We start from the raw sequence: 16,896 nt of genomic DNA on the forward strand, positions 1-16,896 counted from the left end.
GACTTTCTTCCAAGGCGTATCTCTAGGTGGGTTCAAACCGCCAACTTCTCAGTTAGTGGTCACGGGTTGAACCATTCACATCAGCAACTCTTGACTGTTCAGAAGCTTTGGCTAGCTAATGGCTTTATCGACCATCCTTCCAGGCACTAATGACAACAGAGGAGCTGGTGAGGATCTGGCTTTAAAAGCCAATTCCATCCATTTGTGGGAGGAAGCTAAGGCTGCAGTGCAGTCTGGCCATTATTTGGCATCTTCTCTTATTGATGCCCTGACCTCCCACTCCTTGGCAAGTTAACTGACAACTGGCATTAGGGGTGCCCTGCCCACACTTGGTGTAGCTAGGTAGTATTCCATTCCTCGGACAAATGTTTTCCTAAAGAACCTTAGGAAACAGAAAAGGCTGGGTGATGTTTTCAAAGCAGGATATGGAAACAGCCCCCTCCTTCCCATTGCACACATCCCGTGGTGTCAGGCACAAATCCTCCCCTCCCGCCCTCCCCGTAAATCATCCGAAACAACCTGGAGCTTCATGCAAAATTATCAGGTCCAGCCAAGCTACCGAGGGTATGAGTTCGAGCACTTTTGACCCCAGATCACCAATGAAACACAAACATACTCTAATTTCATTTCTCCCACAGGGTCCCTGAAAAGCTAGATTAGCTGCCTGCTGAAAAATTCTGATAATGAGCTTCCCCACCTCTCTGGGCTGCATCAGTCTGAATCTCACATCACCAATGTCTCTGACACCTTTTCCCCCTAGGGGGTGGGGGGAGGTACTTAAAAAAAAAACAAAAACAAAAACAAACAAACCCACTGCCTTCGAGTTGATTCCGACTCACAGTGACCTTTTGGCACAGAGTAGAACTGCTTCATTGGGTTTCCAAGGCTATCATCTTTATGGAAGCAGACTGGCACATCTTTGTCCCAGGGAGCGGCTGGTGGGTTTGATTCGCTGACCTTTTGGTTGACAGGCGAGCACTTAACCACTTCACTACCAGGGTTCCTTGGCGGGGTGGGGGTGGGGGGGTGGTATTTAGAGCTATCTGAGCCCCAAACCCCTCCCTGAGCTGGTGGAGATGTGACTTTTCCTGAGTTTACCCAGGAAATGAGTACTGGTGCAGACCACAGCCCAGTGAACTTTAACAGCACCAGGCTCCCTCTGTGCCTAGGGTCACCTCTTGGTGGAACAAAACAATCCCATGATATTGTGCCAAGTTATACTTTTATTTAACATTTAGAGGGTTAACATATAGTTACAAGGTCGATATAAGCCTTCCAATGGAAGCACTTTATTTGGTTTAATTCCATCTTCAGAGACAAACGGGCAATTCCAGGACCTTCACAACGGCAATGGACCTTTACAACACTGAAATGCCTCCAAAGTTTAGAATTAGTGCAACACACACAAATAAACAGACAAATTTAAAGGTGCATTATGTTAAAATAGAATCTTGGATCATTTTCTAAAAAAGGTTCTTGATGACATAAGCACAGAAGGCAGAGCCAATAAGAAGCATGAAACCAAAATTTCTGGAAAAATACGTAGCATTAACGTGACTTTTTCACGTTCAGCCAACTTCTTCTGTAATTACAGGCGTTAGAGGCCTCTGTGCTACTGCTGGTGAGCCAAGCTACAGGTTTATCTCGACTGTGCCTAACAACCTAAAAGCTTCAAGACGACAGTGATAAAAACTCAAAGGAAAATCCCGCTCCAGCTTTCCATGCCTTTTTATTTTTTCCTATCCTAAAAAAGGAAAAACGGGGTAAATGACAAGTTCCTCTCTTTCATTTTGTTTGTCAGTCACTTTCAGGGCAGTGTCTTTAAAAATCAGTCATTCTTACAACACGATAATATTCTAGCTCTGGTGGAGAAACGACAGGCAGTGGATACGGGGAGGAATGAGAAGCAATTTCTACTATATGTGAAGTGCTCCATAATAATATATAGATGGTTTCACAGTAGGATTCCCAGAGTAAATGATATATCGCAACTATCATCATATAATAACTTATTTCCTTTAATAAGCCCAGCTGGTACAGCATTGCTCTTTCCACATAGCCACACAGACAGGCAAAAAAGCAACTAAGGGTAAACATTTAAAAGCACTCATTTTCTGTTCTTTTTTGGACCCAGGTGATACAAAGAAGGGGGGAAAAAAAAGGCACAGGAAATACAAGGTGGGGTACAAGCATCTACTGGGTTTGCCAAACATTAAAAGAACAAATTACAGCAGCTTATACTTTTTCCCCTATGTTGTAAGAAATTAACCTACCCTGACCTAGAATGTGAAAGATGCAGTGCACATGCATTACTGAGGCTCTAAAAACTGAGTAAAAACAAACAACCCACCCCATTTAGCATCCTTGTAGAGTGGAGAGCAGTCAGCTTAACTTGGCAATGTTTAGAAGTTGCTGGAGATACCTGGCCGGCTCGCTGACAAAGAGCCCATCCTGGAGCTCCTGGGACCTTATTAACCATGCACCTGTTGGTTTGCAGAGGCAAGTCCCTGACCCTCCTCACCCTTTAGCATCCTAGCTTCAATTTCGTCTGCCAAACCAGTCCTCTTGCTTGACTGCCAAGTACACTACAATAGGGTTGCCCATTGTAGGGAATGGATGCCTGTTGCTAATGCAGCAGCCAGAAGCTTCCAGGACTCTCCAGCAGGTACAGTTCTCAGTGCCCATTCTGCCTCCCCAGCCTCCATTCTGGGGAAGAAAGAAGGTGCGTGCTCGCTCTTTTTAAACCTGAAGCCATTTCCTCTTCAACTGCCTACCGTTGGCATTGCCTCGCTTGTGGTTTCTAGTCACTGAGGGTTGACTGAGCTGCTCCTGAAGTGTGGTGTGTGGTCAACCTTGCTGTGCTGAAAGGAGTTATTTCCTCATTTCCACACATGCAATGCAGCACTGAACAAAGATGGGCCAACCCTTAGGATCTATATTTGCGGTCCCTGTCCCTTCAGCTCCTGTAAGAATTCCTTGTTTTAGATTCATAAATATGGAGAAGACTTGAAAATGCCCGAGGCGACCACCTAGTTACCAAAAGCGAAACAAATGGATAAAAGATGCCCGATTTCATCCTTAGCTTCAGATGGCATTCTTGTTCACAGAAGCTTACAGCCAACTTCTCTCAACTTTTCTGCACCAAATGAGAAGCTATGCTGCTCTAAGGCGTGACTGGCCACGGGTTACATGATCTTAGTTTTTCCTTAAAGATCCATAAAAGGAAGGAAACTAAGCTCAAAAAGCAAAGTCAGTTAACTCAGGGTGGCCTGGAGAACCCGTGATAAAATGCAGAAGCTGTAGCCACAGGACCACTTGAGGGACCACAAGAGGCACAAGGTCTTTGGTGGTGAAAGCACTAAAATCCTAAGACGCAAATCTTGGAAATTACTGGAATGAAGAGGAATGACAACTCTACGAAGAGCTACAGAGGTGAGATGCTCATTCGCAAAGTGCCCCCATATGCAGTTCTTATTCAAAGGGAGACAACAGGAAAAAGCTGGGCTAGGACAGTCCTTGACCTTACGGAAGGTGGACCCAGGCAAGCAGCAGGGCCAACATGCACGCTGGAATCTGACTTCCAGTTTGGACTCTCCGGGCCACTGAAGATGCTTCCAAACAAAAATGTGTTGTGCATGCCTACCCTGGCACCCGCCACAAACGCCATGGGGCTGAGGAAATGCTGAAAGGGCCAAGGTTCAGTATGAGCAGAAAGCTCATAATCAGAAAAGGACCACTGAATACTTAAGGGACTTTGGAAAGATGGTGCCGTTTCTAACGTAAATGACATGGGAATACGTGTACAACGTAAGGGTTCTCAGTCCACCTGGAAGTCTGACCTTCCTTATCCAGATTCTGTTAGTCTCCTCATGAGACTAGTGGCAAAGTTTTCACAAAAGGCACGGTGTGAAATGAGGATCGGTTAGGACCATCACTGGGTGGACTGAGGGCTAAGGAGCCAGTGAAAGGGAGGGGGCTTGTCTGGTGGTCTGCCCTTGCCTGTGCAGAGCGGGGAAAGAACAATTCCAAAGAGGTGGCCAGACTGGGCCATGGGAATAGCTGAGCCACAAGAAGCATGCTGTAGAAAGAAAAGAAATAAAAAGGCAAGCAGCTGAACGGCGTGGGGATGTCATTTCAGGCTGAGATTTCAAGTGCTACACTCCAGACCAGACCGGGAGTCTGCTCGCAGGAGTGCGTTCGAGGCCTGTGGAGACAAGCAGACCGAGTGGTTTCTCCTGGGAAGGCTCACCCCGAGGCTCTTGCTCCCATATGTAGGCCACCTTTAGGAATCTACAACACAAAAAGAAAGAGAAAGAAAAACTTTCTGTTAGACAGGAAGGCAGCAAGCTAGAGGCGGGCATTTTGCCATTTTGCTTCAAAGCAAACGGCCCCGCCCTGGGGAAGGGGGGAGGAGAAGAGAAGGGGCAGGGTAGGAGAAGGGAGGAGGGAAGGCGTATTTTTAGAGCAATTGGTTACCACAGGCTCATTCTGAGATAAGGAACTTTCACGGTTTCATATCCAATCATGAGCTGGTCTATACTTCAGGGTTAGGAGAACTACCCTGACTAATCTTTTTAATAAATGTAGTCTTGAGAGAAAGAATGAGATGTGATCAGCTTCCAGAATGATGCAAGGAAAATAAAGGCCCGATTCTCTGTTTGAAACTCCCAGTTCTCTAGCAGTCAAGTATGAACTCTTCGGTGAAAAGGAAAACTTAGCACTCAATGTTTCCTCAGCAAGAAACAGTGAAAGTTCTTCATCTTGAGGGAGGTAGGAAAAGAAACAGGAGAAACACAGACTTTTTAAGCCCTTCAGTACATACAGGGTAAGAAACAAGGAAGCTGGTATCATTTAAAAGAAAAAAAAAAGTAGAATTTTAAAAAAGCATTTGGCCAGGGAATTCCCCATTATGAAAGATGAAAGAGTTAAATACTCATATTACACAGAATACTTTTCTTGGAAACATTTAAAATCATTTAAAATACACAATACCGAGAAAAACACGTTTATTAGCGAGGCAGATGTGAGGGTACAACTAAAAGACGCCAGAGAGACTCTTTTCTTGTAGAAGAAGAATAGAAAGAAACAGTTACATTGGCTGTATTCAAACAAAACTTACTCAGAACCCAAGTGTCTAATAAAGTCAAGTGCGGAGCAGGCGGCAGAGAACCTAGCTACCAGTGTAATAGTCCTTGCGGCCTCCCCAGCCGTTATAAAAACAAAAAGGTCATTAGGCAGCAGAATAACCAAGAAGACAAACACAAAAGAGTAAAACATTCAAACAACTAAATCAAGTAATCCTTTTAGTTTTTAATTTGCAGTATATACAAATATACTCTGTGGGGGGAATTACGGATATATTTAACAGAAAACAATTGAAAACACAAAAACAAAACCACAAAAAAAGAAGTCACAATCCAGTTGACCCATTGAAAATTAGTCTAAATATTTTGGCAATTATTAAATAACCACATCTTAAGACACCACACCAAAAAAGTGCACTGGCATTATTTAAAATAAAACACCTGCTTTGAGTTATGGGCACCAGAAAGCGGCAGCCTCACCCGAAGGGTGTTGCTTGGGGTAAGGTCTGACAGATTTATAAACAAGGTGGGGAGGAAATTTTAATCAGTCAGTGCATCTCTAAACGAAAGGAAGAAAACTTTATAAACCACCTGAGGTTTTGCTGCTTTTATTTTTGCAGAGAATTGTTGGAAGAAAACAAACCGCTTTGGATGGAAATGTAAATTCCTGATGGTTTGGAAATTGTTTCAGTGCTTTTTCTGATACTTTACACATTGACTGGAGGAACTGAAACTACAAAATATCTTGAACTGTTTAGCCAATATTACATATATTCCTCTGTTACAGGTGCGGAGGTGCATCACTTAAAATAATGATCATAAACGGATGCACACAAACTGCTCCCCTCCCCCTGCCCTACGCAAACCAATGGAGCTATTTTCTCAATCAAATCTGCACAACTACAAAGAAACAAAAAAAAAAACACCTTCACAAAATACTATACTTTTCAAGGCAGGCTTTTCAAGGCTAATGTTGTCTTGCTCTGTTTTAGCCTTTTTCAGCATTTAGCTTGCTTTTTCCAATAGCTAACAGTCTAGAAATTAGTTCATCATCGGATAGATTTTAACATCTTAGGTCTCCCATTCATTTGGTTACATGCCTAAAGCCGGTAACCTCCTAAAGCAACAAAAACCAAACCCACTGCCGTCAAGTCAATTCCAACTCATAGCAACCCTACAGGATAGAGTAGAACTGCCCCCCACAGGGCTTCCAAGGCTGTACATCTTTTACAGAAGCAGACTGCCCATCTTTCTCCTGCAGAACGGCTGGTGAGTGCAACTGCGGACCTTTTGGTTAGCAGCCGAATGCTTCAACCACTGTGCCACCAGGGCTCCTTGGTAACCTCCTATAAAATATACTGCTCATTAAAACAAATTTCCTTGGTCAGCTGGTTTTCTTGCTTTGATACTTAAAAAGGAGAACTGAAGCAACTGCCCTGAAGAGGTCTGGGGGCAGGATGAGTACTTTTATTACGTCAGCAGAGGCATAATAATTCAAAATAAGATAAAAATTTTACATTTAGATAGACAGGGAGATAGATTAAAAAAAAAAAAAAAATCAGCCTGACCAGCATCGATTTCCTGGTTTTGATAGTATACTCTGTGTAAGATGTAGCCCTAACCATTGGGAAGAACTAGTTGAAGGGTTTGTGGGATCTCTCTGTTTATCTTTGCAACTGAGAACCCATAATTATTTCAAAATTAAAAGGCTTTTTATTTCCTTGTTTGTTTTTGTTTTCAGTCAGGCTGTTGTTAAGTGAAGGTTACTATATTCCATTTTGGTGGCCCTTGGGAAATTTAAGGCAACTCGCTGCTCCTCTTGAAACACAGGCCATCCAGAGCAACCAGCACCCGTAACTCTTGCCAGTTTCTATCCCGAGATGTGATGCTGTAGCTTTTAAAATCAGCTTTTAATTGACTTGCACTTATAAAATGAGCCAATAATATAAAGGCAAGAAGGCAATTTTCCCATTTAAAAGTAGAAAGGGCATAAATAAATAATTTTCAAAGTCAAGTAAAAAGAAAGTCTAACCCAACGGCTTCGTTCTGACCCATTTACAGCCAGTTTTCTATGATCTCAGTGTAGAGTCTCATTACTGGGCACAATTTAACACTGGGCTGGGGACCTGTCTAACTCTATGGGACAGTTCTACTTTGTCTTATAGGGTTGCCATGAGTCAGAATCAACTCGATGGCAATGGGTTTTTTGGGGGGTACCTGTCTACGCATGTGACCAATTTCACTGTCTATTATCCTTCTGCTTCAGTGCCAATTTAAGAATGCAAATTCCCAGGTGGCCCAGATTTCTTTAAAGAGAATGAGAAATTTTATTTTATTCTGGCTAAAGTTAATCACATAATTTTCCAAAATGAGATGTTACGTTTGCTGCTTACAACAATTACCAGTAAATTCAAGCTCAGAGTCTTCAACATCCCAATTACTAACCGCCCCCAACTTTGAAAAGTGATGTGCTGAGATCAGTGTCTGTAGAAGTAGTTGCTCCCCAACTTGGTTCTATTTATAGACCATCTGGGGATGTGTGAGCTGAACACAGCCCCACCTGCCACAAACCTCCAATAGAAACAGAACTAAGTTTGAGAAAATTATTACAAAGAAAGGGAACTGAAGTGGACATGCACAGGTTTTATGTAAGCTTATCTAAATGGCATTGACACATCTGATCAACTGGGTCAGTTTGGTGGAGGGAAGATAAATAGTCATCTGGAAAACTCAACTGGTTAATTGATCATATTTTTCAGATTTCAATTGATTCTTTGGGATCATATGCACAGAATAGGATAACCTAACAATGATTTTAACCATGTTTAAGTAGAACATTTTTAGTACCACTATAAGAATTTTCTTCTTTATTGAGGAGTCCCTGGGTGCTGCAAATGGTAAATGTGCTTAGCTGCTAATCTAAAGGTTGGCGGTTCAAGTCCACCCAGAGGCGCCTCAGAAGAAAGGCCTGGCAGACTACTTCTGAAAAATCAGCCTTTGAAAACCCTATGGAGCAGTTTCACTCTGACACACATGGGGTCGCCATGAGTTGGAGTCAACTTCACAGCAACAGGTTTTGTCTTTACTCAAGAAAGGGGAGATTTTATTTATGGCTTCCTCTAAAGTAAATGTAAAATTTAACAAACTAGCATAGTTTAGTTTATTAAGTTACAAACTGTAACATTCTAATGTAGTTCCATTTATGGTGGATACTAAATATAAATAAGAGAGCTGAAGTCTTCTGCACCCCCCGCCCCAGATGTGTATGGACTTTTAAGTTCAGAGAATTGATTAGAAGCTAGAATGCAACCCCTTTTTTTTTTTAATCTAGAGAAACTGCCAAAAGAAGAAATGTTTATCATATTTCAAATGACACAGATGTAAATTGGCAGTTGGCAGCTTTCTACATAAAAGTCCATCTTAGCAAGTGAAACTTGATTATAGTCAAAATAAGCCAAGGAAATTCAGGTGTACGATCCCTAAACGTCCACCGTGTGGCTATATGAAAACATGGACTGCGATGTGCTCCATCCAGTCTTTTGAAGAGCTGCCTGTAACAGTCATGGTTGTGGGGAGAAACAACTCCATTTTTTTTTTTTTTTTAAGTTTTTTTTTTTTAAGTGGTATTAAATGTAAGTCTTAGCACCTTTGGCATTTTTGTCCAAATAGACTTCGACGTATGAAGTGGGAACATAACCCTCTTCATCTTCATTTCTCCGAATGCGGGTCCAACCATCACCTTTGTCTTCCTCTATAACATACAATGTTTCGCCTTCAACTACCGAAATGGTTCCTTCATTCTGACCTGAAAAGACAATTATAAGAGTATTTTAGGTTTCCTGTTAAATTCAGGTAGAGAACAAACAGGGACCTATGCAATGCAATGGGTATGGTAAAAGGTGAGGTCCCTGCAAAATTCACCCCCCTTTGACTTCTCCCATGCAGCTACCACCACTGATCCTTCACCTACTGCACCCAAACTTTCTCCTCCTACATAGAAACTTCTGAGTTCTTAACTTGTGTCTCTCTAAGGATCCTTCTCTAATTCCTCCAAGGAGCCCTCTTTCTCCCCCCTTCCCAAAACAAAGGGTAAGTCTTTGGTCCTCTTCTCTAGTCTTATTCTATCTCTCTTGGATTTCTCTCTTGGGGTGAAAGTACTCCCGTGCCTTCAATCACCTTTTAAAACAATAACCCTATATCTCTTTTTCATAATTCTGGTCCTTTTCCTACTGCCTGCAGTACATTTCCACCTAGATGTTGCCCCAGCCCCTGACACTCAACATGGGTGAAACTGAACTCAGTGGTTTTTTTTTCCCCAAACTAGATAGATCCCCCCGCATATTTCCTGTTTCAGTGGACAGCTCCATTCTCCCAGGAATGCAACTTTGGTAATCTTCTTTGATCGACTCCTCTCTTCGTTCCTGACTTCCAGTCAGCTGTTAGCCTGACCAGTTTGTTAACTGTAGCCCCTCTCCTGTCTATTCCTTAATCAAGACCCCCAAGGCTGTTTGCTAAGATAATTTCAGACAACTAGCCACCACTTCCCAAATTCTGAAAGACAAATTGTTTAGGGAGCTGTTAATAGGGGTACCGTGGGGAGGGAGGGAGGCTTGGATGTGGAGTAAAACTGGGAACATTTAAACCGTTATTTCTCTTTCTGGTTTCGTCACACTGAGTCTATTAAAGGCTCTGCAGTAAAGAAATCTATAAAAGGCATTTATCTCAGGGCTTCCCAAACTTAATCTGAGTTTTGAATGCCTTTTTTTCTTTTTTCTTTTTTTTATGGCACACTTACTAACATCCTGCAGGACACTGTTTCAAAGGTCATCAGTTTGGGAAAGGTGAGCCTAGTCTTTCTAACCATTATCCCTGTTTTCTAATCCACTCTACGTACATCACAATAAACCTCTTAAGGTACAGCTGTGATTATGTCAACACCCTCCTTTCCTCACTGTTTGCCAAAGAAAATAAAAATGTTTCTCTTACCCAGCCCCGCAACTGACAGCCCTCACTTTCTAGCCTTATATTCCACTATTACCACCTAACACATCCAAGCTGCACAAACAACCCCATGCTTTCCTCATTTCCATGTTTCGGCAATGCCTATCCTGCTGATATACTCACTGCAACACCAAGAGTTCTCTAAACCCCTTTAAGGAGTCCTCCTGTAAACTCCCCCCTCATTCTGTACCACTATTTTGGTAGATACTGCAGGCTACCCTTTCCTACATGTGTATCTGCTTTATTTCTGTAAGGCTGGGTGCCATACCATACCACCTGTGTCCCCTCTCTTCAGGGGTCTTTACAAGACAGGAGCTCTATAAATACTGAACAAATGAATAAAATATCATCGTTCCATACACTCCCCTGCAGTTAAGCTCATTGATAGTTATTAAATTGTATGGACCGTAAGTCAAAATAGATAGCCATCAACCAAATAATAACAATAACAGGAGTAGAACAAAAGAATAACAGAAAAAAGATTTGGAAAGCTTCAAAAGAAAGTTCAGATCACAGAACAGAAGAGTGACTCAGATACAGTTCGTTAAAAAAAAAAAAAAAAGGAAATTAGGCTGACATAGTCACCTTCAAACGTGTAGAGAGCTTTACAAGTCCCTATGGCAGGAAGTGGCTCCTCATCATCAAATTCGTCATCGAAATCTGTGGCCAGCACCTTCACCTCACTCTCCTGGCTTTGCTCCTCTGTGTAACTGCCATCTGGGCTGCTCAAGAAAGAAAAACACACAGCAACTATAGCAACTGACTTCAGTGGAGACTTAAATCCAGTCCATAAAACAGCAAAGTGTTTGCAACGCCGAGTGTTGTAATTAAGACCATCTTCAATCATTCTGTACGCTTAGATGGCCATTCCATGCGGAATTCTAAATTTGCACCATGGGAAAAACACAGCTATAACAGGCACTTTGGTATCGAACAAGTGCCTTATGCTCATTTCCAGATTCCAAAATTTAGAAATAAATACAAAGTAAAATCACTCCTTTGCAGAAGACCGGCTAAGAAAACAAATAGTGCCATACAGATACTGTACCTCTCCCGGTCTTGAGCACAGTTATTGACTGATGGTGGGTTTTGGGCATCATACACTCCACTCTGTCGGCGGACCTGTTCATTTCGTGCTGAGAGCCTGCCTTCAACCTCAGCCAGCCAGGCCTGAAAACAAAAACAATGCAAGACTCTGGCCTGAACTCAGCTGAGAACCAGACTATGGCATCTAAGGCACCAAACTCAAGGGCATTTAAACCAGCATGAAAAGACTGTATGCGGACAGTCTCCAGTTTATCTGTGTTTGACCTTATAAATGTACTCAAAGGCAACTGCTTTAATTCATCCAAAGTTGGAGAAGTAGAAGCAAATTTATATTTATGCAATTGTTTGCAATGTGGCAGAAAGAACATGGGCCTCTATTATACTCTTGGGCTTTTAAGCAGCTGTGTGACCTTAGACAAGTCACTTTTAACCCTTTCTGGTCCCAAAATTTCTGTGACCATGAGGTCAAACTAGCATTGTTTGCACTCAACTTGGATAAAGTTATCTTCAGCAACATTCAAAACAATGTAAAGTAGATGCTATGGGTTGAGTTGTGTCCCCCAAAAAGATATGGTGAATTTCTAGGGCCCATACCCGTGAATGTGACCTTGTCTGGAAAGAGGGTCTTTGCAGATGTAATTGGTTACCATGGGGTGACAATGGAGTGGAGTGGGCCCTGATCCACTCTAACTCCTGCCCTGATAAGAACAGGGGAAGAGACAGAGACAAAGACACAGAAGCAGAGGGAAGATGGCCATGTGATGACAGAGGCACAGGTTGGAGTGATGCTGCCACAAGCCAAAAAGCACCAGAAACTAGAAGAGTCAAGGAAGGATTCTTCCCCTAGAGCCTTCAGAGCCAGCATGGCCCTGCCAACACCTTGATTTTGGACTTCTAGCCTTCAGAATTTTGAGAGAATAAATTTCTGTTGTTGTTAGCCACCCAGTTTGTGGCACTTTGTTACTGCAGTCCAAGGAAACTAATACAGGAGGCAAAGGAATAAAAATAATCAGAAAAAGACATTTCTAGCTTCCTTCTACCAGATCAGTCAAACCTTAGTAACTTCTTGATGGATTTTAAAAAGAATGAAAAAAGCCAAGTTTGACTCTTTATTGCTAGAAATAATTCTGATTAGAATTAGTTACTGGTTTATTTCTCCATGCTCTGCAGTCTTTAAATTTAAGGGAGAAAAAAAGAGGCTTTTTGCCCACAGCTTCCGAATGCTCCTCGCTCTCACATATGTAACCTTTTGATAATGGGTGTTCTGAGAGGATGGTAACATACTACAATGGATTTTTTTAAACTCCCTTTTTGATTCCCTGAGATGACAGAGGATGGTATACTTCTGGTTATATTCGTTAGTAACATGAAATGAAGTAGAGCAAGGTTAAGTGAAAAGCTTAAATTAAAAAAAAACAAAACACTGTATATAAATATAGCTTTAAAGAGTGTCAGTTTTAAGAGGCACGATTAAGGCGGGGTACGCTGTGAAGCAGAACGTTCAGTATATGACAGTATTTTTCCTTTTGTCATAACTCATTAAACAATCTGACATTCCAAGCTGCCTCCTTCCCGGTGAAAGAAATGGTGGTGATATTCTACAACAATATGGACTTAATGGCACCTATTTCTTTTCCTTTTTCCCAACAAAAACTTTTCAAGAACAGCTGCTTCGTACCTCAAATTTCTGGACTTCTAGTCGCAGTTTTTCTATATTTTGGCCAACTTCCGTTAATTTGTGATCCAAACTGGCTGGGTCTCCCATTTGTGGATTCTTTATGTAGACATCTTTCATTTTTGTTATGGCATCTCTGAAAATAAGAATGAGCAGGACATGGTAAAGGTTAATGTTGTCAGTCAATTACATTCTCCCACCACTTTGAAACCATATGAACAAGTGTGGGAAGATTATATCTGAGTGTAGATTTGAAGAGAATATTGGAGCCTGTTTTCATTCTAAAAATTCTCTATAAGAATCTTGCTAAGACCCGTATAACTCAGAGACTGATTTTTAAATTTCTGTTGCCTTTTCTGAGTAGTATCTCCTATTGTCTCCAGCAAGTGAGAAACAAATTGATCCTGCCTTTCCTTATGCTCAAAACAATAAAAATAAGTAAAACCCAGATACTCCACATGCACATTCTTCATACAAACCAAAGCTCCAACTGGCATCTTCGGTCTCACGGTGGCAGTATGTTTACCTCAGGAAGAAGCACACAGTTAACTGCTTTGGGAATTTCATTACACACCATTTCAACTACTAAGAATGAACCAAATCCACAGCTGGTATCCAAGACAGGCGGGCAATAGAGCCGTAAAGCTACATCTTGCAAAATGACACGTCCTTCCTGAAATCACATTTTGGAAGCTAGCCCACAATAGCTAGAGGGAGGAGTCCCTAGAAAAGCACTGCCGGCATGTTTGGGGGCTATCTCTAGGAGTGAACTTTAACCCCTGCTTAAAGACACTCACAACAGGGTTAGAACTGTTCAAGGATTAGAGCAAAGGACTCTTTGTCAGGGTAAGGAGCCACCTTTCATGAGCTTCAGCAAAAGAAAATCCAATCACATAACACAAGGTCAACAAACCAAAAAACATATTTTGAGTCATTTTAAACTGAGTTTACCTGAAAATATGGCAATAACAAGAAGAGAATTTCCACAAATTCTTGCCACCCCTCTACCCCCCGACTAGAATTTGACCCTATATATACGGTCTCCCCTCCGTTAACACTGATCAGCTATCATCTCCTGCCTGAGGCAAACCCTCCAGTTGAGCCCTAGCTCCACCTGGACTCCCAGCCCCTGATCTTGCTCTACTTTCTTTTTTTTTTTTTTCCTATAGCACGTATCACTCTCCAACATTATATAATTGATTTATTATTTATCGTCTGTTTCTCTCTACGAGAATAAAAGCTCTATGTGGGCAGGGCTCTTTATTTTCTTAACAATGAATCCCAAGTGCCAGGACAGGACTTGTCACATAGTAGATGCTCAGTAAATACTTAAGTTAATAAATGTTCCTACAACAAACAAACTGTAATGTTGTCCATCTTTACAAAGACCTTCTCTTAACTCCATGGCCTTCACCTCCTGGCACCACACTGTTTTTCAGTGAAATTTATTATCTTCAATTCAGCTCCTCCCTGCCTCTCTTGATTAATCACTCCAGAAGTTTATTGATTTTATTAGTTTTTTTCAAATAACCAGCTTTTGGATCTGTCAATCCTCTCTGTTATATGTGTATTTTTTATTTAATCAATTTATGCTTTTCCTTTATTATTTTCCTTAGGTTTAATTTGCTGTTCTTTTTCTAACTACTTGAGATGGATACTTTGCTTACTGAATTTTAGCTTTCTTTATTCTTAATATGCATGAAAGCTATATTTCCTTTTATAAGCATGGCTTTAGTGAGAGTTCAGAAACTGGTATGCAGAACATTCATTAAGGTTCACGTTTGTTCCATAGGTTTTCTAATTTCTATATGGTTCTTTTCTTTACCCCATGAGTTATTTAGAACTACATTTCTTAGCTTTTAAATTCTGGTTATTGGTATCCAGCTTAGTTGCAGGGTTCAGATAACATACCCTTAGTGATATCTAGGCTTTGATGTTTGTGGAGACTTGCTTTATGAAGCCAGCACATGGTCAATTTTATTAACTGTGTTTTTTAAATCTTCTACATTCTTCCTGTTTTATCAATTGCTGAGAGAAGCACATTAAAAATTCCCCATTATAGAGAGTAATTGGGAGTATATCTAAGTTTTTGTGTGAGAGACTGCCTTGATTTGTAAACTTTCACTTAAAGCACAATAAAAATTATACAAAAAAAAAAAATTCCCCACTATAATGATGCATTTGTACTTCTTCGGTCCATTTCTGCTTTTCTGTATTTTGAACATATGGACACATAGATTCAAAATTTATAAAGTTGATCCTCTTTATCTTGAGTAGGTTTCTTTTTGGTCTGGAAGTCACTCTTGTCTGATATTAATACAACCATTCCAGTTTTCTTTTGGTCAGCATTTGCATGGTATATTTACTTCATTCTTTTACTTTCAACCTTTCTATATCTTATGAGTTAGATGTATCTCTTAGAGACAGCATACTGGTGGATTTCCTATTTTCATCCAGTTTGAGAATCTTTATTTTTTAATGGAACATATAATCTACTCATCTTTAACATACTGACTTATAAACACTCCTGAGCCAGGCACTGTTCCAAGCACTTTATTCACATACACTGACTCATTTAATCCTCTCACAAACGGGACATAATAGTCCCTTTTTAAAGATGAAGAAACTGAGGTATCAAGAGGTTAAGGAACTTTTCCAAAGTCCCCAGTAGTAAGTTAAGAAGCTGGACTTGAACCCAGCCTGTCTAGAGTATTGGGGGTTTTAAATTTACCTTCCTACTTTGTGCTTTTGATTTGTCCTGCCTATCCTGTATTTTTTTCTTGCCTTTTTGGATTGGTTATTTTATAAAAATCTCTCAAGATCGTGTCACTTCTATGCCCAAAACCTTTTTATTTTGTTTCCACTGCACAAAAATGTAAATTGCATGAAAGCAGGGGTTTTAGTATGTTTCATTCATTGCTTTACCCTTAGTGCCTAGAATATTTCCTTGCATACAGTAAATGCTTGGTAAATGGTTGTTGAGTGAATGGTTGGCCATAATTTCTTTATTTGAGATTTGAACTTAAATGATAATTTCACATATACTGTCTCCCCTCCGTTAACACTGATGAACTATCAGCTCCTCCCTGAGGCCAATCCTCTACTTGAGCCCCAGCTCCACCTGGACTCCCAGCCCCCTGATCTTGCTCTACAAGGGGTCGCCACAGAGGTTAAAAGGTTAACCAGGTTCCATGGCCAAGACCCAAATGACAGAGAAAACTTTCTACATGGTATTGGACAATTAGTGAGAAAGAGTGTATGTTTTAAGTTTGTCAACAACCTATAAAATATCATTTCAGATACTTGAGTCATAACTTCTTAGGCCTGTAGAAAATTAACTGCTCTCTTATTAAACAACATGAGGTTTATATTAATCCTCTTTATATTTGGTCACCCATGGAACCAAAAGTACAAAGATAAACTTTCCACTTCATGAAGTGTATTTCTAATGTGAAACTAGGACAAAATTAATTATAGTGTTATTGTTTTTTTACACTGTAACCATGTTGTAAAATGACCTGTTAGTAATTGCTCTGCAAAGCATAAAGAATAAAACACTTTTTCTTTTGTGCTTAAACCAACTGCATAACCAAATTTTAACCGCAGCTTCAACATAACTGTATTGTATACAAGATCACCATTCGGCCTATGTATAGAGCATAAAACCTCAAGTTATCATTTAAGTTCAAATCTCAAAGAAATGAGTGATTCACCAATTTTACTCAGTGAGAACATATAACGTGAAAAGCAATTAATAAAGCCTCTTTTCAATCAGGATTGTTAGCAAATATCCCCTAAATGATGTGAAAGCATTACAGGTTATAAGTGGGGGGAGGAAAGCCCAAATGACAAGACATATCGAATCACTTTTTACTTTTATTTTTGCATGTACACCAACCTACCATCCCTAAAATCAAACTGACAAAAAAAAAAAAGCCCAGTTCAGAAGCCTGGGAACCCTTGCGGTGATAGCCTGGTACAGACTCTTCCTGACAGCAAGCAAACATTTACATCTCAGATGGCTGGTGGTGCGTATATTAAGACATGCTGTGGTTTGTTTTCTAGACACCATCAATACTGTATAAAAAG

At 40.7% G+C, this 16,896-nt stretch overlaps 1 protein-coding gene across 6 annotated transcripts in view; it reads right to left on the reverse strand.

Annotated features, from left to right (window-relative positions):
- Positions 1–1,203: 1,203 nt before the first annotated feature.
- Positions 1,204–16,896, reverse strand: part of FNBP1 (formin binding protein 1) — a 149,161-nt gene continuing 133,468 nt past the window's right edge. For 3 of the 6 annotated variants that reach the window (XM_049896990.1, XM_049896991.1, XM_049896986.1), the window contains 4 exons: positions 12,811–12,943; positions 11,134–11,255; positions 10,671–10,807; positions 4,992–8,889 (listed from right to left, as the gene is read on the reverse strand). In XM_049896990.1, the coding sequence (XP_049752947.1) occupies positions 8,711–8,889; positions 10,671–10,807; positions 11,134–11,255; positions 12,811–12,943 (571 nt within the window). In that variant the 3' untranslated portion in view covers positions 4,992–8,710. Of the gene's footprint in view, positions 4,291–4,991; positions 8,890–10,670; positions 10,811–11,133; positions 11,256–12,810; positions 12,944–16,896 lie in introns of those variants that run through there. The other 3 variants (XM_049896989.1, XM_049896988.1, XM_049896987.1) reach the window with 2 other exon arrangements.

This window comes from Elephas maximus, chromosome 9, assembly GCF_024166365.1.
Source record: "Elephas maximus indicus isolate mEleMax1 chromosome 9, mEleMax1 primary haplotype, whole genome shotgun sequence".
NCBI lineage: Eukaryota > Metazoa > Chordata > Mammalia > Proboscidea > Elephantidae > Elephas > Elephas maximus.